The sequence below is a fragment of the Helicoverpa zea genome, chromosome 1 (assembly GCF_022581195.2).
Source record: "Helicoverpa zea isolate HzStark_Cry1AcR chromosome 1, ilHelZeax1.1, whole genome shotgun sequence".
NCBI lineage: Eukaryota > Metazoa > Arthropoda > Insecta > Lepidoptera > Noctuidae > Helicoverpa > Helicoverpa zea.
This window is the reverse complement of record NC_061452.1, coordinates 15,088,161-15,102,757: the sequence shown is the minus strand read 5'-3', so window position 1 is coordinate 15,102,757 and position 14,597 is coordinate 15,088,161. Positions and strand designations below refer to the sequence as shown.

Sequence of the window (14,597 nt, the reverse complement as noted above, 5' to 3'; positions counted from 1 at the left end):
TTTTGTTTTATTGTTTTTGTTGAATTGTATGTACATAGTGAAGCTTTTTAAAGGATTAAAATAACTATGGTCTGGTTTACACTCCACACAATATTCGGAATACATTGGTGTAGACCGGATTGAATGTAATACAATTCTCTAACCATTTAGTTGGAATTTAGTCTGGTGTATACTATACATACATATTATATACCTACCTACCAATAGTTTTGTGGGTGTTGTAACGTTGTTATAACAATTTCATGTAAAACAAAAATACACTGACAAACAAGTTTTGCAATTTACATTTCATCAAACTAAACCAAAAAATATATATCCCTAATTATAACATGATATAAATAAACTCATTATATAGAATCTGCAGCAGAGCTTGCAGCTAAGCTGCCGTTAATTCTTGAGAAAGAGCTACATTCGCGCCGGATAGTTTCTCGCGCGAAAACTTCGCGAGGCCCTGTTTTAAATATTTTCACCCAAACTGAAGCTTGAGTTTGGCAACAGCTTCAAGCTTCTGAAATCTACTTAAAATTAAACTCGTTTGAGAACATATAATCGCTTTCGCTTTTTCTGTGATATTATAACCTGGATTGTTTAAACTTTCGAATAATTATTGTAGTTATTAAAATGCGTTTATGAACTTCTTTTGCTTTTTAACTCCCATAAAATGAGACTTTTATTGTAAAGTAAATAAACACAAAAAATATTTCAGGTAAAATGAACGTATTAGAGTTTCTATGGCTTGACAGAAAAGTTGGATGCAGGTTTGCTGAACGATAATAATTTTCAACCTCGCAAGACGCAATCCAGACCTCTCGTTACTAAGGCTTCGGTTCTACCATCTTCCGGGGTTTCATAGGGATAGTCGCTGTCTTTGCAAGGGAATTATTGATATATCTAGACATTATTAATATGTCAAATTTCCCCTTCCCCTTTGAAGGGGAAATTGCCGGTCACAGAGGCGTAGGGTTCCTTATAAAGCAACCCTTAAAGAAATACATACAAGAACTTATAGGAATCTCTGACAGATTGGCCATATTGAACATAAAACTACCAGGGTACAAAAAGCCATGGGCTATAATACAGGCATATGCACCAACCGAACAAGCTGATCTACCTGTGCTTGAAGCTTTTTACGAGGAACTATCACTGGCTATAAAAAGCAACGCCGATAACCATATAATCCTGATGGGAGATTTCAATGCCCAGATTGGAACGAGGCAAAATATACATGAGTATGTACTGGGCAAGTTCGGGTATGGAAAGAGAAGTCGCAACGGACAGAAGTTGGTTGAATTCTTAATGGAGCACAACTTATCAGCATTAAACTCTTTTTTTAAAAAGAACCAAAGAAACAAATGGACTTGGATTTCCCCTGATGGCTCAACCAAAAACGAAATCGACTACACAATGAGCAACTTCCCAAAAACTATTACCGACACTACTGTCATAAGTAATCTCAATTTTAATACAAACCACCGTATGGTCCGCTGCTCTCTTAGAGTAAGCCAACCAAAAATGTCACGTTATCATATTAAAACAAATATAAATCACCAACCAAGGCAACCCTGCCCGAATAAGTCTAATAATATTATATTGAAGGAAGTCGAAAACCAAATTAACAATGCACAACTAAACACTACACAGAAATACGAAATTCTAGAAAAAGAATTACAATACCTTAATACCCGAAGTAGCAACAATATGAAAGGCAATAAACCTCAATTCAGTGAACATACCCGGCAACAAATCAACGAAAGAAAAAAGCTTATGACCAACCAATCTAGAAAGGAAAACAGAAACTTGATCTCAGACCTTAGCAAAAAAAATCGAGAAAGCATAAGAAAAGATCGCAAAGTAAAAAGGTTGAAAACATTAGAGTACCACATCCAGAAAACAGGTGGCGTGAAAAAAGCACTTAAAGAACTACGAGAATCAGGCAAAGAATGGATACCCAAGCTCAAAAAAAGGTTGAAAACTACAGCGATACGGCAGAACATCAATGACCTAGCTACAAATTTTTACCGCCAACTTTATTCTAAACAAGATACCGAAACAACGAGACACTACAACGAAATTGCTAAGGAACAGACTAACCGAGCAACCTATGAACCAGTAGCTGCCATTCTACAGTGCGAAGTTGAAAAGGCAATCAGGAGTCAAAAAACAGAAAAGTCTCCGGGACCGGATAAAATTACTAACGAACTGATGAGAGGAACATTAGAAGAACTTACTAAAATCCTAACAACCATCTTTAACGAAATTTTACTAAGCGGACATATTCCAGAACAATGGACAAAATCCCACATCATTTTAATTCACAAAAAAGGGGACAAAGAAAACATAGAAAATTACAGACCGATAAGCCTGATGTCAAATGTTTACAAAGTTTTTGCGAAAATAATACTGGAAAGAATCAGCGCACTACTAGATGACCAACAACCAGTTGAACAAGCTGGCTTCAGAAAAGGTTTCTCACCTAAGATTCGCGGATGATCTCATTCTACTCGACGAACATCCTAAAAACCTCGAAAGTATGATAAACAGCTTGAACGAAGAAAGCATTAAAGTAGGGCTTAAAATGAACACCAGTAAGACCAAAGTAATGACAAACACTGCAAAGGTCACCATAACAGTGAATAACAGTGCCCTGGAATATGTTGAAGACTATATCTACCTGGGTCAAGTCATTTCGACTAAAGACCAAATGACAAAAGAAATCAACCTCCGAATAGCCAGCGGATGGAAGAAATACTGGGCGCTGAAAGAAATAATGAAATCTAAAGAATTGGGAATCTCAATGAAGAGAAAGACATTCAACTCCTGTATACTTCCCTGCCTAACTTACGGATGCGAAACCTGGACCCTCACAAAAGCACTAAGAGAAAAACTGGCAGTAGCACAGAGAGCAATGGAGAGAAGCCTGACCGGTTATAAACGACAGGATAAGATAAGAAATAACGACCTAAGGTCAATAACAAAACTCACGGACGTACTAACACGAGTCGACCAACAGAAGTGGAGGTGGACAGGGCATATGATGCGTGATAAACTAGGAAAATGGAGCAGGAAGGTAACGGAGTGGTATCCGAGAGATGGTAAGAGAAACCGAGGAAGACAGAACTCTAGATGGGAAGATGAGCTTAAGAGGACCGCAGGTCCTTACTGGAGAAGGGTTACTCAGGACAGGCAACAGTGGAAATTGTTGGAGGAGGCCTTTGCCAATAGGCACGCCGAAGTCAGGGATATATTATAAGAAAAACTCAATGTATATTAGTATTATTATTTTCGGAATAAAGGGCTTTTTTATTTTTTTTTTATTTATTTATTTATTTATTATAATATGTCAAATGGTCGGTTTATAAATGTTCAGTTACCAAAATAAGTCACTTAATCCAATCTCAATAAAAGGCCCACAATACACGTTAATTCCCATAACCAGTGTATTAAAAGGCTTACCTAAAAACGATACAATAACGTGTAAACGGCCGTACATTATCCCATCCGGACACATAAGGCTCGGCGTCCAGCGGGCGGCAGATAAGCGCGTCGCACACAATTATACAATTAGCCGACTATCAGCGGCATCTGATATAAATTCGCGCAAAACGATGCAACGTTTACAAGAGCTAGCATTGTGAGCGGGCGCTCTGCCAACTGGCTGTGGTCTGAGTGATCAGCGGTAGCGAGCTTGCTCAACTTAATGGTGATTGCGAAATTAATTGATACTAAACCTATAGGTTAGGATGTTACACAAGTATGTAAGATTCATTGTTAAGTTTAAATAGGTTGGGGAGTTTGTTGCGCCACTTTTCTTCCCAGCAAAAACACATAGGAAGTGGGGAAGGGCGGGCGTTTTGGGGGCTGTCTTTTGTTTTGGTAACGTGGTCATTGGTAATAGATTACTGTATCAAGGGGTTAGTAATTTGACTCAACGCTGCCAAAAGTGCAGTAGAATTGTGTGGATAACCATAATCATAAATTTGAATTGTACAAAATATTAACTTTATCTTCGCTGTCTAACATACACTTGACCATTACTTCCATTTCATTTAGCCTTTAACACTAACTTCGCTCAATGGCGCCTAGTCCAATTCATCACATTCCCCACTTAGTGACCGAGCCCCCGCTGTGTCTAGAGCGTTGCGCCACCGGCTGACATATTGTCTGTCACGGCGTCCGGTACGGCCTGTAATAAAGCTCTCAGAAACGCTGGCCGCTCACAATTTAGACCCTCATAATTCCGCCAGCCATTGTATTCATTCGTTATTATGTTAGTGTTGCGGCTAATTGAATTTATTTGCCAAGATTTATGACTGGATGCGGACTGCGGGGCTTAGTGAAATGTTTTGGAAGCTGGATGCAGCCAGATTAACGGAGCTTTGTAATGGCTACTCCTTGCTCAAATTATAATTTGGGTTTTGAAGTAATATGAAGGTTTATATTTAAATGGGATTCAGAGACTGTTATAACAGCCGTTGTTAAGAATTTAATTATCGCAATAATTGTTTGAACATTTGTAGATTATTTTCGTATGAATATTTGTTTCACGAGGTAAAATAATTATGATAGGTGATCATTATTGTTTGTGCTTATTATGCCTTTTGCAAAATATATTTTGTCTTAACGTTTGTTTCTTTCTAACAACAATTATTATACGCTGAAGGTTATCATCTATAGCCTTATCTACCTGAAACATGCACAAACCATAAGGAATTAAAAACATGTTCACACCAAGTGGCGTCTCGAATACCAGTCTATGTTACGAGCCCACTCCCCAACATTACAGTTTGTTCGTGGCCGGGGAGCTAACTGCAGCTCGGGTATTAGTAATGCACGCGGTTAGTGCATTCCATTAACTACCCTCTTAACGTTTAATACTCGCTGTTACGACTCCCGTAAAATTGTTACAACTATAAACACGAAACATTATAAAACGAACTGAGTAGATCGACGCATCTGCCGCTGTATCATGCTTAACAAGTAGATATGTTTGGTGCTATATTTATGATCTAGAGACTATACGGTCAAATATTTACTACAATCAAATGATTACTTGGGAGTCCCGTTGGTCCAGTACATGGTGTGTATGGAACATATAACATAAACAATGATGTGTGAGCGTCACGAGTGCGATAAATCCGCGCTAATGGCTGATACCCGTTATGATCCGTGACAAACTACCGCCATACATTTCCGACCACACTGATTGGATTCTGTTGTGATGGAAGACTTGTTTGTGGCCATTATATTAGTTTGCTACTTATTATAAGCCTGTGCGGCTATCAGGATAACAAATAGAGAAACGCATCTGAACGTGGCATCTTGATTTTTCATCTACGCATAAGAGCAAACCATGTGGTGTTGTGAAGATTGATGAAAAAACAGGGGAACTAGTTTACAAGATACTTAGGGTAAGGTTTAAAGACATATAAAACAAACTAAAAATGCACTAAGGTTCACCCGAGTCACATTTAATGTTCAAATATCTTTTGATAGTCAATTTTTAATTTTTTTTGAGCATCTCATATATATTTACAAAATCTTCTCCATTCTATAATTCCAGACACGGCACCGGAACTGCACTACACGTTCATCGAGCAGGCGCTACACCCGGGGCCGTCGCTGGCGCTGCACTGCGCTGCGTCGGGCAGCCCGCCGCCCAGGTTCACCTGGCTGCTGGACGGACAGGCTGTTGAGGAGCATAACACGCCGCAAAGGTCAGTAGGACCATAAGGATAATTTTACTAGTAAATGGGACCTTAATATTGAGTCTAATAGGTCAATACTCAAAAGACCGGGATAGCTTATCAGTCTTGCTGTGTATGTCCTTGTGATCAACTTATGGGGATAATTGATTTATGTCTCGGCCAGGACTGTGGAAGAAAAGGATCTTTATATTGATACCTCCTTTATGAATATCAGCAAACAATTCAATGGTATAATCAAATCAATTGAAGCCAGAAATATTTGAATCATAGGCACACAACATATTGGAAAAACAAATCTAAGTAAAGGTTCGTACATAAAAAGTTCTTTCAATTTTCGCAGAACGCTTCCCCAGGGTTTTTAACTTTCCTATTTGGGCATAAAATTACATTACATGTTATTCTGTTATGTTGTTGTTGGCATTGCTAGTCTTTGTTGGAATAATATTTGTTTACGTGGAAGTTAAAGATGCTAATTTAAGTATTGCTTTTGACCTCTCCAACGGTCTTTTTACATCAAAAATCTTTTTCCTCAAGTTTTAAATGTTTTGTTTTCAGGAGTATATCCCAGTTCATGAACTCAAACGGCGACGTGGTGAGCTACATGAATCTGACGTCAGTGCGGCCTGAGGACGGAGGCCGCTACACCTGCAGGGCACACAACTCCAGGGGCGCTGTCGAACATTCTACCAGGCTTAACGTTTATGGTAAGCATAAGCATCCGCCATCCCTTAACGAGGACACTTATTGAACTTTTGCTGTTATCCTTATTTCATGTATTAATCACTTTGGTTCGATTGCTTGTTTCTATGACTGTTTCTTCTAGGACATATGTATGTATATGGGGATTAATGCTATTTGTCGCATTTTCTAGGACCTCCATCGATACGGAGCATCGGGCCCATCCGCGTGGTGGCGGGCGTGAACACCACCATCTACTGCCCATTCTCCGGATTTCCAATCAGGTTGATGGAGGTGCATTTGCTTAGTAAAATTATAAGTTTCATTTTTGTTTTGTTTTCGTAGTTTGAAATTTAATTGTGTCCGTAACTTCAACGTTATGACTTGTAGTATTATTTTTCTTCTTGTAGTGTTTCCCTACTCTACATTTTCTTCTCAAAACAACTATCGATCTTCATGAATATGACATTGCTACTTATAATGCGAAAGTGTGTTTCTATATCTAATGTTTTCGTGGTAAAATGACTGAAACAATAGTAACAACAATAGAGACGGTTATAGGTTTTGAGCTGGAAGTAGTGCCCCCGGGAATCAGTTGAAACCGGCGGTTACCCATATAATTGGAAAATTATGTATAAATTAAGATTATTAAATAAAAAAGAGAAAAAAGAAATCATGAAAAAAAATCTTTAGTTTAATAACCAAAAAAGTAGAAAACTAGCAACATCATAAAATTACTATTACATTTCCCCAGTGAGATTCGCTGGCAGCGCGGAGGCATGGACGTGAGCTCGACCGGCGGGCGCGCGCTATCAGGAGTTGGTGGTGAGCTGCTGCTGTGGCCTGCTGAGCCCGCTGATGCAGGGGTCTACTCCTGCAGGGTCACTGCGCCTTCAGGGCAGTACGCCCAGAAGGATGTCCAGATATTTGTCAGAAGTAAGCAAGAAAACGTCGTTTTGATCTGACCTTGCCTAACTCAAAACGTTGAAGACTCATCTAGGTAATAGTTAATTTTTGATAAACATGAGGAATAATCGGTTTCAGATCCACCAAAAATAGCGGGGTTTTCGTTTCCACTTGACTTGGTTGAAGGCAGTTCGATACAAGTATTATGTGGAATAACGTCAGGTGACAAACCAGTCTACTTCTCTTGGCTAAAAGATGGCCAACATATCCCTACTGGTTTACAGGTGAGGAACTCCTAGTTTAGTGGTTCACTGGGAAGAATTTTATGATTTTCACCAAAGTTGGACCACCCCCTTTTTCCTTATTTTTCAGGTTCAGGAAAAATCCCTCGATGAGTTCAGTTTCTTGATATTTTCTCATGTAACGTCAAAGCATAGTGGAGACTACACCTGTGTTGCGAGTAATTCTGCTGCAGAAGTCAATCATACAGCCAGATTGGCGGTGAAAGGTAAATTCCAAGTTTTATATTTAATTCTTAAGGTTTCGTCTTTTCATAAGGTGTGGTGTTAACCCAGTCTTGGTCATTAAATTCCAGTGGCCCCATCATGGGTATATGAGCCTCAAGACGTATCAGCTCTCTTAGGAACTCAAATCTTGGTACACTGTGCTACGAAAGGATACCCTGAACCAAGAGTTTCCTGGCTTAAAGGCCATGGTAAGTTTTATTTTGTCCTCAATATGTCCTCAATTCTGGTGCTGCTGATGATTTTTATAAGAATACGATTTTACAACCACTTTCAGGTTCGGGAGTTAGTGATTTTAGACCAGTATCAAACTTGGACCTTCAGTTCTCCATGCTTCCCAATGGGTCTCTCAGCATAGCTCCGGCTGCTCATCATCATGAGGGTCAATACATGTGTCGATCAGAGAACGGGATAGGAAGAGGGTTGTCCAAGATTATTGCAGTTTCTGTCAATGGTAGGTAAGATGGAATTCACCTAAAGAGAGCGCAACCAGAAAAAATGAATCACTTACAATTTCACTTATTAACAGAACCAGCACACTTCGAGTTCTCGTCGCGCAACATGACGGTGAAACGGACTGCGCAGGCGACACTTCAGTGCGATGCTCGTGGCGACCCTCCCATACAGCTACAGTGGACACATAACATGAAAAGAGTGGACCTGACCACATACAGGTACTTGACTTTAAATGTCTGGACTGATTACAAACGCAAAAATATTCAATTAATCAATCAGCAAGGTAATCACAAATGAATGTCCTGTTCCAGGGTATCAGTATCAGAAAAGCGGTCAGAAAGTGGAGTGAGCTCGCAGTTGAGCATAGCACACGCTGAGCGTCATGACTCGGGAGTATATCGGTGTCGTGCTGAAAACGCGTACGGCAGAGACGAGCTTCTTATTTATCTGGCCGTTCAAGGTAATGTCGATTACATATGTGACGTCTTGAACATATTGTGTGACATATTATGTTATGTGACTTGTGTACCTGTATGGTGTAAATGTTTTCGTGCGTACACACGTTCATCATAATATATTTGCTAGTTACTTGAATTTGTTTATAATTTTCTGTATTCTTCATCTATTTTATTTTTTTTCCAGAGTACCCTGAGGCTCCCCTAGGACTGCATGTATCCAGGCGTTCAGGTCGCGGCGCGTCGCTATCCTGGCGGCGCGGATACGACGGCAACGCGCGAGTACTATTGTATCGCCTGCAGTATCGAGTTGTAGGGGACGCGAGGCGACCTGATGCGGGGGACTGGGCAGATGCACCTACGAGGGATGTGCCTGTTGACAGGGTGCTTGAGAGGTGAGACGAATTTGTTTGTTAGACTTAGAAATCTAGACTCTAAGTTATTTACTTTTTGTACATTCTGGCACAGCGATAACAATAAATTCACCTTCAAAGTCCTACAAGCATCATTGATGACAATTTATGATTACAGACATGACCTAGATTCTACAACAGAGGTTCATCTGGAGTATCGAGTGGAAGGCTTGAGGCCAGCCACTGCATATGCCTTGAGACTGGCTGCGGTCAATGCTATTGGTGACAGTGATTACTCTGATCCTGTCATTGTACAGACTTTAGAAGAAGGTTAGTATAAAATAAACTTTAGACTTTATTCAAATATTCAACTAATAAAGCAAAATAACGAGGAAATTATTTTCAGCTCCATCCGAACCACCCCATAACGTACAAGTGCAAGCGACTGCCCCAGGAGAATTGCTCGTCAAATGGCAGGTGATATATAGTTCTAAAAGTGGTAGTGTAGTTTTAATAGAGCCATTGGAGTCCATGTTCAGCAGTCCAGTTCCACTGGCTCTAGTACCGCAACATTACTGGTACCTCTAAGCGATAGTATATGCATTAAGTCTGCTTTCTTTCTAAGTCTGGTTTACTGACCCATAGTCATCCCAACACCCAATTTAGAACTTATATTTGAACAGGCACCTCCCCAAGAATCCTGGAACGGCGAGCTCCTAGGCTACGTGGTGACCTGGCACGAGGCGTCCATGGTGGCAGACAACAAGACGTCAGCGCTGACGGCGGCAGGGTGGGGCGCGTCGCACGCCGTGCTGGTCGCGCTGCGCACGCACGTGCAGTATGAGGTGCGCGTGCGCGCGTTCAATGCTGTGGGCGCCGGACCACCGAGCTCGCCGCTCACTGCCACTACGTTAGAAGGAGGTAAGCTTAAGCTGGATAATATTTTTGAAACACACATTTTATGTTGTCTTCGATCTTTCTCAGGGAAGGCAGGCTTTCAAACAACAAATTGTTATCATTTACCATATTATGTTCCAGCTCCGGAGGCTCCACCAGAGCGTGTTCGTTGCGAGGCACTATCAGCACAGTCCATACGCGTGTGGTGGGAGCCACCACCGCCAGCACTGAGGGGAGGAGTACTGCTGGGCTATGAAGTGCTTTATGAGGCAAGTTTAGAATTACAGGAAGTGCCCTTTATGGTCCTTTAGCCATATTCTATCAAACTTACTAATTAAACTATTTGGTCTTCACAGACCGTAGATGAACTAGAAAGCCAGGTGGAGACCCGTCGCTCGGGAGGCATGGAGACAGTATTGCAGGCGTTACAGAGAGCCGCCAACTATAGTATAGCCGTACGCGCCAGAACTGCTGCCGGGACGGGACCTACTTCTGAACCAGTTTACTGCATCACACACGAAGATAGTGAGTAATTCACAGTAATCTTGATGAAATACATACATGTTGTAACAACTTTTCTTAATTTTATCGGCAATACTGTTTTGATCAGTTCATGGACATATTCTAATTGTGTTCAAAATATTTCCAGTCCCAGGACCTCCAATGGACATCAAAGCAGCTGCGAACTCTGAAGACACAGTGATTGTGAGTTGGTTAGCTCCACTGCAGAAAAACGGCAAGATCAAACACTACACCGTCTACAATAGACCGCAGAGGTAACTCCGACTTACTTTCTATTGTTTTGAGGGCCATCTGACCCTTGCAATGTTCACATGAAGTGGTTCAATACATTCCTTCCTGATTTCTGTTGTGTAATTGGTCTTCCTTTATTTTAACTACGATATATTTGACGTGTTAAAATTAACAGGACAGGCCAACACTCCCAGATGACCGTACTCCACAAAGATGAAGATGAGGAGTACCAGGTGGAGGTCCGAGGGTTGCAGGAGCACCAGGTGTACGAGTTCTGGGTGACGGCTGCCACCGCTTCAGGAGAAGGAGAAATGAGTGCTATTGTGGCGAGGAAGCCTAATGCCAGAGGTGAATATTACATAATAACTGTAACAGTTGATTGAGGCTCAGATGTCCTTTCATAGCTTCGGACACGAATATGAAGACTGTTTGAGAAAATTAAGTGATATTATTGTTTAATTTTCCAGCGCCCGCAAAGATAACATCATTCGGTCGTCGTGTAGAAGTAAAAGCCGGGTCTCGCGCGCGCTTACGCTGCGGTGCCGCAGGAGCACCCGCGCCGCACCGCGCCTGGGCGCGACGCCGCCCCGCGCCACCACTCGCGCATGACGACAACTATCTCATTGATGGATCATACCTCGTCATATTGGGTAAGTAACGCCTTCTGATGTATTTGCTTGAAAAGCAACCGTCCATATTCTGTCACCTGGATTTCACGCAACAGGTCAGGTGAGATAACGATGCAATTATCTTGGCATACTGCTTTGATACTGTTATATTTCGTGGGAAACGAATGGATATTTGACGACCTCGATGGCGCAATGGTCACCATGCCGGACTGCCGAACCTGAGGTCCCGGGTTCGATTCCCGGCTCGGTTGACATGTGTGTGATGAGCATGCTTGTTAGCCGTGGTCTGGGTGTTACTATATGTATTTATAAATATGTATATATGTAGCTATATGTAGTTTATCAGTTGTGTTAGCACCCATAGCACAAGTTAATTAATAACTTACCATGGGGCTAACCGACCGTGTGTGAAAAAGGTGTCCCGACATTATTATTATATTGCAAACCTACCCAAATGGATAGTTCGTATGTTCTTCTTTGTAGTCACACTCTTGACAGAGTGGTCGTGGTCGTAATAGCATTTTTAGCGTAATAGCATTTTTAGCCCAGCGACAACAAAAAAAAAATAAAAAAAAAGGGGTGGTAGCAAGCTTCACAATTCGTTGCCACTCTTCTCGCACTGTAGCTCTCCTTGCGCAAATGCACAAGGCACGACGACACTCAATGGTCCACTTCATGTGAAGTGGACCGTGGAGTGCCGTCTTTATTTGGTCAACCCAACGCATCGGTGATCTGCCTCTTGTGCCTTCAACTTTCCCCTGCACCACAAGTCGTTCCTCACACAGTCCATATAACATTAATCATTATATCTCCTCAGCGGTGGACGCTCGTTCGGAGGACAACTACACGTGCACGGTACGCAACCCGTGGGGCGAGGAGCGCGCGGCGTGGCAATTGCGCGTGCTGGCGCCGCCCGCGCGCCCGCGCCTGCGCCTCGCTGCTGCGGCGCCTGCCAGACTCACGCTGGCATGGGACAAGCCGCATACTGGAGGATCTAGCTTACACGGTAATTGCGCCTTTTATACTTGACACCCGCCAGACAGGGTCAGCTTAGAAGAAGAAATTAGCATAAGAATCTTACATAACTGTCAGAAAAGCTTGACCACAAGCTGCAAGCTGTTGAGGTCGTTTAGTCAACATGACCATAATCTGCACAATCTGCATTCAATTCCAGGCTATCTAATAGAATACTCCCGGTCGGACGAAACAAAGTGGCACTCGACACGGTTACCAGCCGATTCCCGAACGCACACCTTGGAACGATTAGCATGTGGAACCTTATACAAGATAAGACTGACTGCATATAACGCGGTGGGATCCTCTCCAGCAAGCGAAGAGCTGATAGTTTCCACCAAAGGAGGACGTAAGTAGAAATAAAAATAACTCATAAAAAATAACTAATTAGTAAGTCTTGGATTTTTATTATAACGGCTATCTTATTTGTATGATTACAGCATCAAAGGCTTCAACAGAAAAGGATCTGATCACAACCAATAGTTCCTGCGTCCGTCTTAATCTACTAACCTGGGACAGCAATGGCTGTCCTCTCACCCAATTCGCGGTTTCCGTGAGGAGTTTTGAAGAGTCCTCGTGGGTCACTCAGACGGTATCTCCGGCTGCACAACCTACAGTCATGTGTGGGTTAGCAGTAGCGACCTGGTACCATTTGAAAGTGGTGGCTACAAGCGCTGCTGGGACTACATTGGGAAATTATTATTTTTCGACATTGACTGAAGAAGGAGGCAAGTGTTTAAAAGTTTTAGTAAACTTCTGCAATTTATTTGTATTGGGAACTCTTTAGGTCCTAAGTTATTTTGTTTGTCTTCCAGACCGTATACCAGCACCAGCTCATTTTCCACCAGGCGGTGAAGAAGGCGAAGAGAGAGCGACTGCTGTGCTGGTGGCGGCAGCTTGTGGTCTACTGGCTGCGCTACTTTTATTAGCCGCACTTGCTTATAAACGAAGGTAGTTATAATATTTAACTTTCAAAGAGTTCTGCTAAAATATTATAACTGCTCGGTGAAAATGAATTGGAAAAGTCAAAGTAATACATGCTGTTTCAGTCCATCAACAACATGCTTCAGAAAAGGCTACGAGCAGGGAGACATTTCAGAAGAGGAAGACAAATCAGTAGAGAAGAGAGACAACCGACGCAACTGTCAGCAAGTATATACCTCATCGCCTATCAAACATCCTATTGGGAAGAAAGACCAACAAGGTACATATTTTGACGTTAGAAAAGTGCTGATTTATCAGCCTAATTTGAATAAACGTTTTTGAGTTTATTTACTTCTTATGAACTTTAAAGTTTTCATGATGGTTGGTAGATGGTCGGCAGCATGTAGGTAGCTGCATGCATTTACATAGATTTCTTACTATTTACACATCGTCATAATAGTTATAATGATCTGATGAACTTCATCATCATCATGCTCCTGCCCTTATCAGAATTTTATTTGGGGTCGGCGCAGCATCTCCTTCCATACTTTTGTATATGTAACATATAATAATCTGATGAACATGACGGCTCTTCCAGAGATGTACGAGATAAGCCCCTACGCTACGTTCAGCATGTCGGGTGGCGCGACAGGGCCAGGCGCGGGTGGGGAGGAGGGCGCGGCGGCGGCGGGCGCGGGAGGCACGCTGCGCATGTTCGGCCGCGCCGAGCCCGCGCCGCTGCAGGCCGCGCCGCCGCATCATCATTTGCATCATGAACACGCAGGTACCTACATACCTCGATACCTAATAATTAATTACTAAATATGTAATTTTTTGGAACTAGAAAAGAGTCAAATATTGCGATCACTATCACCATCCAATATCTGGTTCTCGCACCAATTTTCAAAGTGCGATGAACCTAATGGTAATACATGAAGAAGTAGGTATATGGGGAGAGTACATAAGTAGACAGGGGACTACATAAAGCACTATAGTGAGGTGGTACATAAGCACCGACATAAGGGAGTATATGTATAAAGGAGTATAGAAGGAAGTACATAGCAGAAGTACATAAGGGGCTAAGGAGTACATAAAAAAGAAGTTTAGGGTATTGGGCATGCCCACAGTACCCACTATGGTACATCGGCTACAGTGCTTGTGCAAGTAAATGATAATAAGCTATAAACTTATCTACATTTTCATTTTAATCAATAATGTAAATAATCTAGATACACGGCAGTGTGTCCGCCAAGTTCGAGCAAAAAAAGCGACACACCGGCCGTGGGTTATATTACACGTAGTT

The 14,597-nt window shown here is 41.9% G+C and overlaps 1 protein-coding gene across 1 annotated transcript in view; it reads left to right on the top strand.

Annotated features, from left to right (window-relative positions):
• The window catches only part of LOC124629657 (Down syndrome cell adhesion molecule-like protein Dscam2), a 114,953-nt gene extending 101,728 nt beyond the window's left edge, over positions 1–13,225 (top strand). The window contains exons 9-31 of the mRNA XM_047163170.1: positions 5,561–5,714; positions 6,261–6,409; positions 6,577–6,667; positions 7,138–7,319; positions 7,428–7,573; positions 7,662–7,797; positions 7,885–8,004; positions 8,091–8,267; positions 8,343–8,487; positions 8,581–8,729; positions 8,912–9,119; positions 9,256–9,407; positions 9,484–9,554; positions 9,761–9,998; positions 10,116–10,243; positions 10,331–10,499; positions 10,624–10,750; positions 10,903–11,075; positions 11,195–11,377; positions 12,174–12,362; positions 12,531–12,719; positions 12,811–12,997; positions 13,186–13,225. Of these exons, the coding sequence (XP_047019126.1) occupies positions 5,561–5,714; positions 6,261–6,409; positions 6,577–6,667; positions 7,138–7,319; positions 7,428–7,573; positions 7,662–7,797; positions 7,885–8,004; positions 8,091–8,267; positions 8,343–8,487; positions 8,581–8,729; positions 8,912–9,119; positions 9,256–9,407; positions 9,484–9,554; positions 9,761–9,998; positions 10,116–10,243; positions 10,331–10,499; positions 10,624–10,750; positions 10,903–11,075; positions 11,195–11,377; positions 12,174–12,362; positions 12,531–12,719; positions 12,811–12,997; positions 13,186–13,225 (3,503 nt within the window). The remainder of the gene's footprint in view (positions 1–5,560; positions 5,715–6,260; positions 6,410–6,576; positions 6,668–7,137; positions 7,320–7,427; positions 7,574–7,661; positions 7,798–7,884; positions 8,005–8,090; positions 8,268–8,342; positions 8,488–8,580; positions 8,730–8,911; positions 9,120–9,255; positions 9,408–9,483; positions 9,555–9,760; positions 9,999–10,115; positions 10,244–10,330; positions 10,500–10,623; positions 10,751–10,902; positions 11,076–11,194; positions 11,378–12,173; positions 12,363–12,530; positions 12,720–12,810; positions 12,998–13,185) is intronic.
• The last annotated feature ends 1,372 nt before the right edge of the window (positions 13,226–14,597 follow it).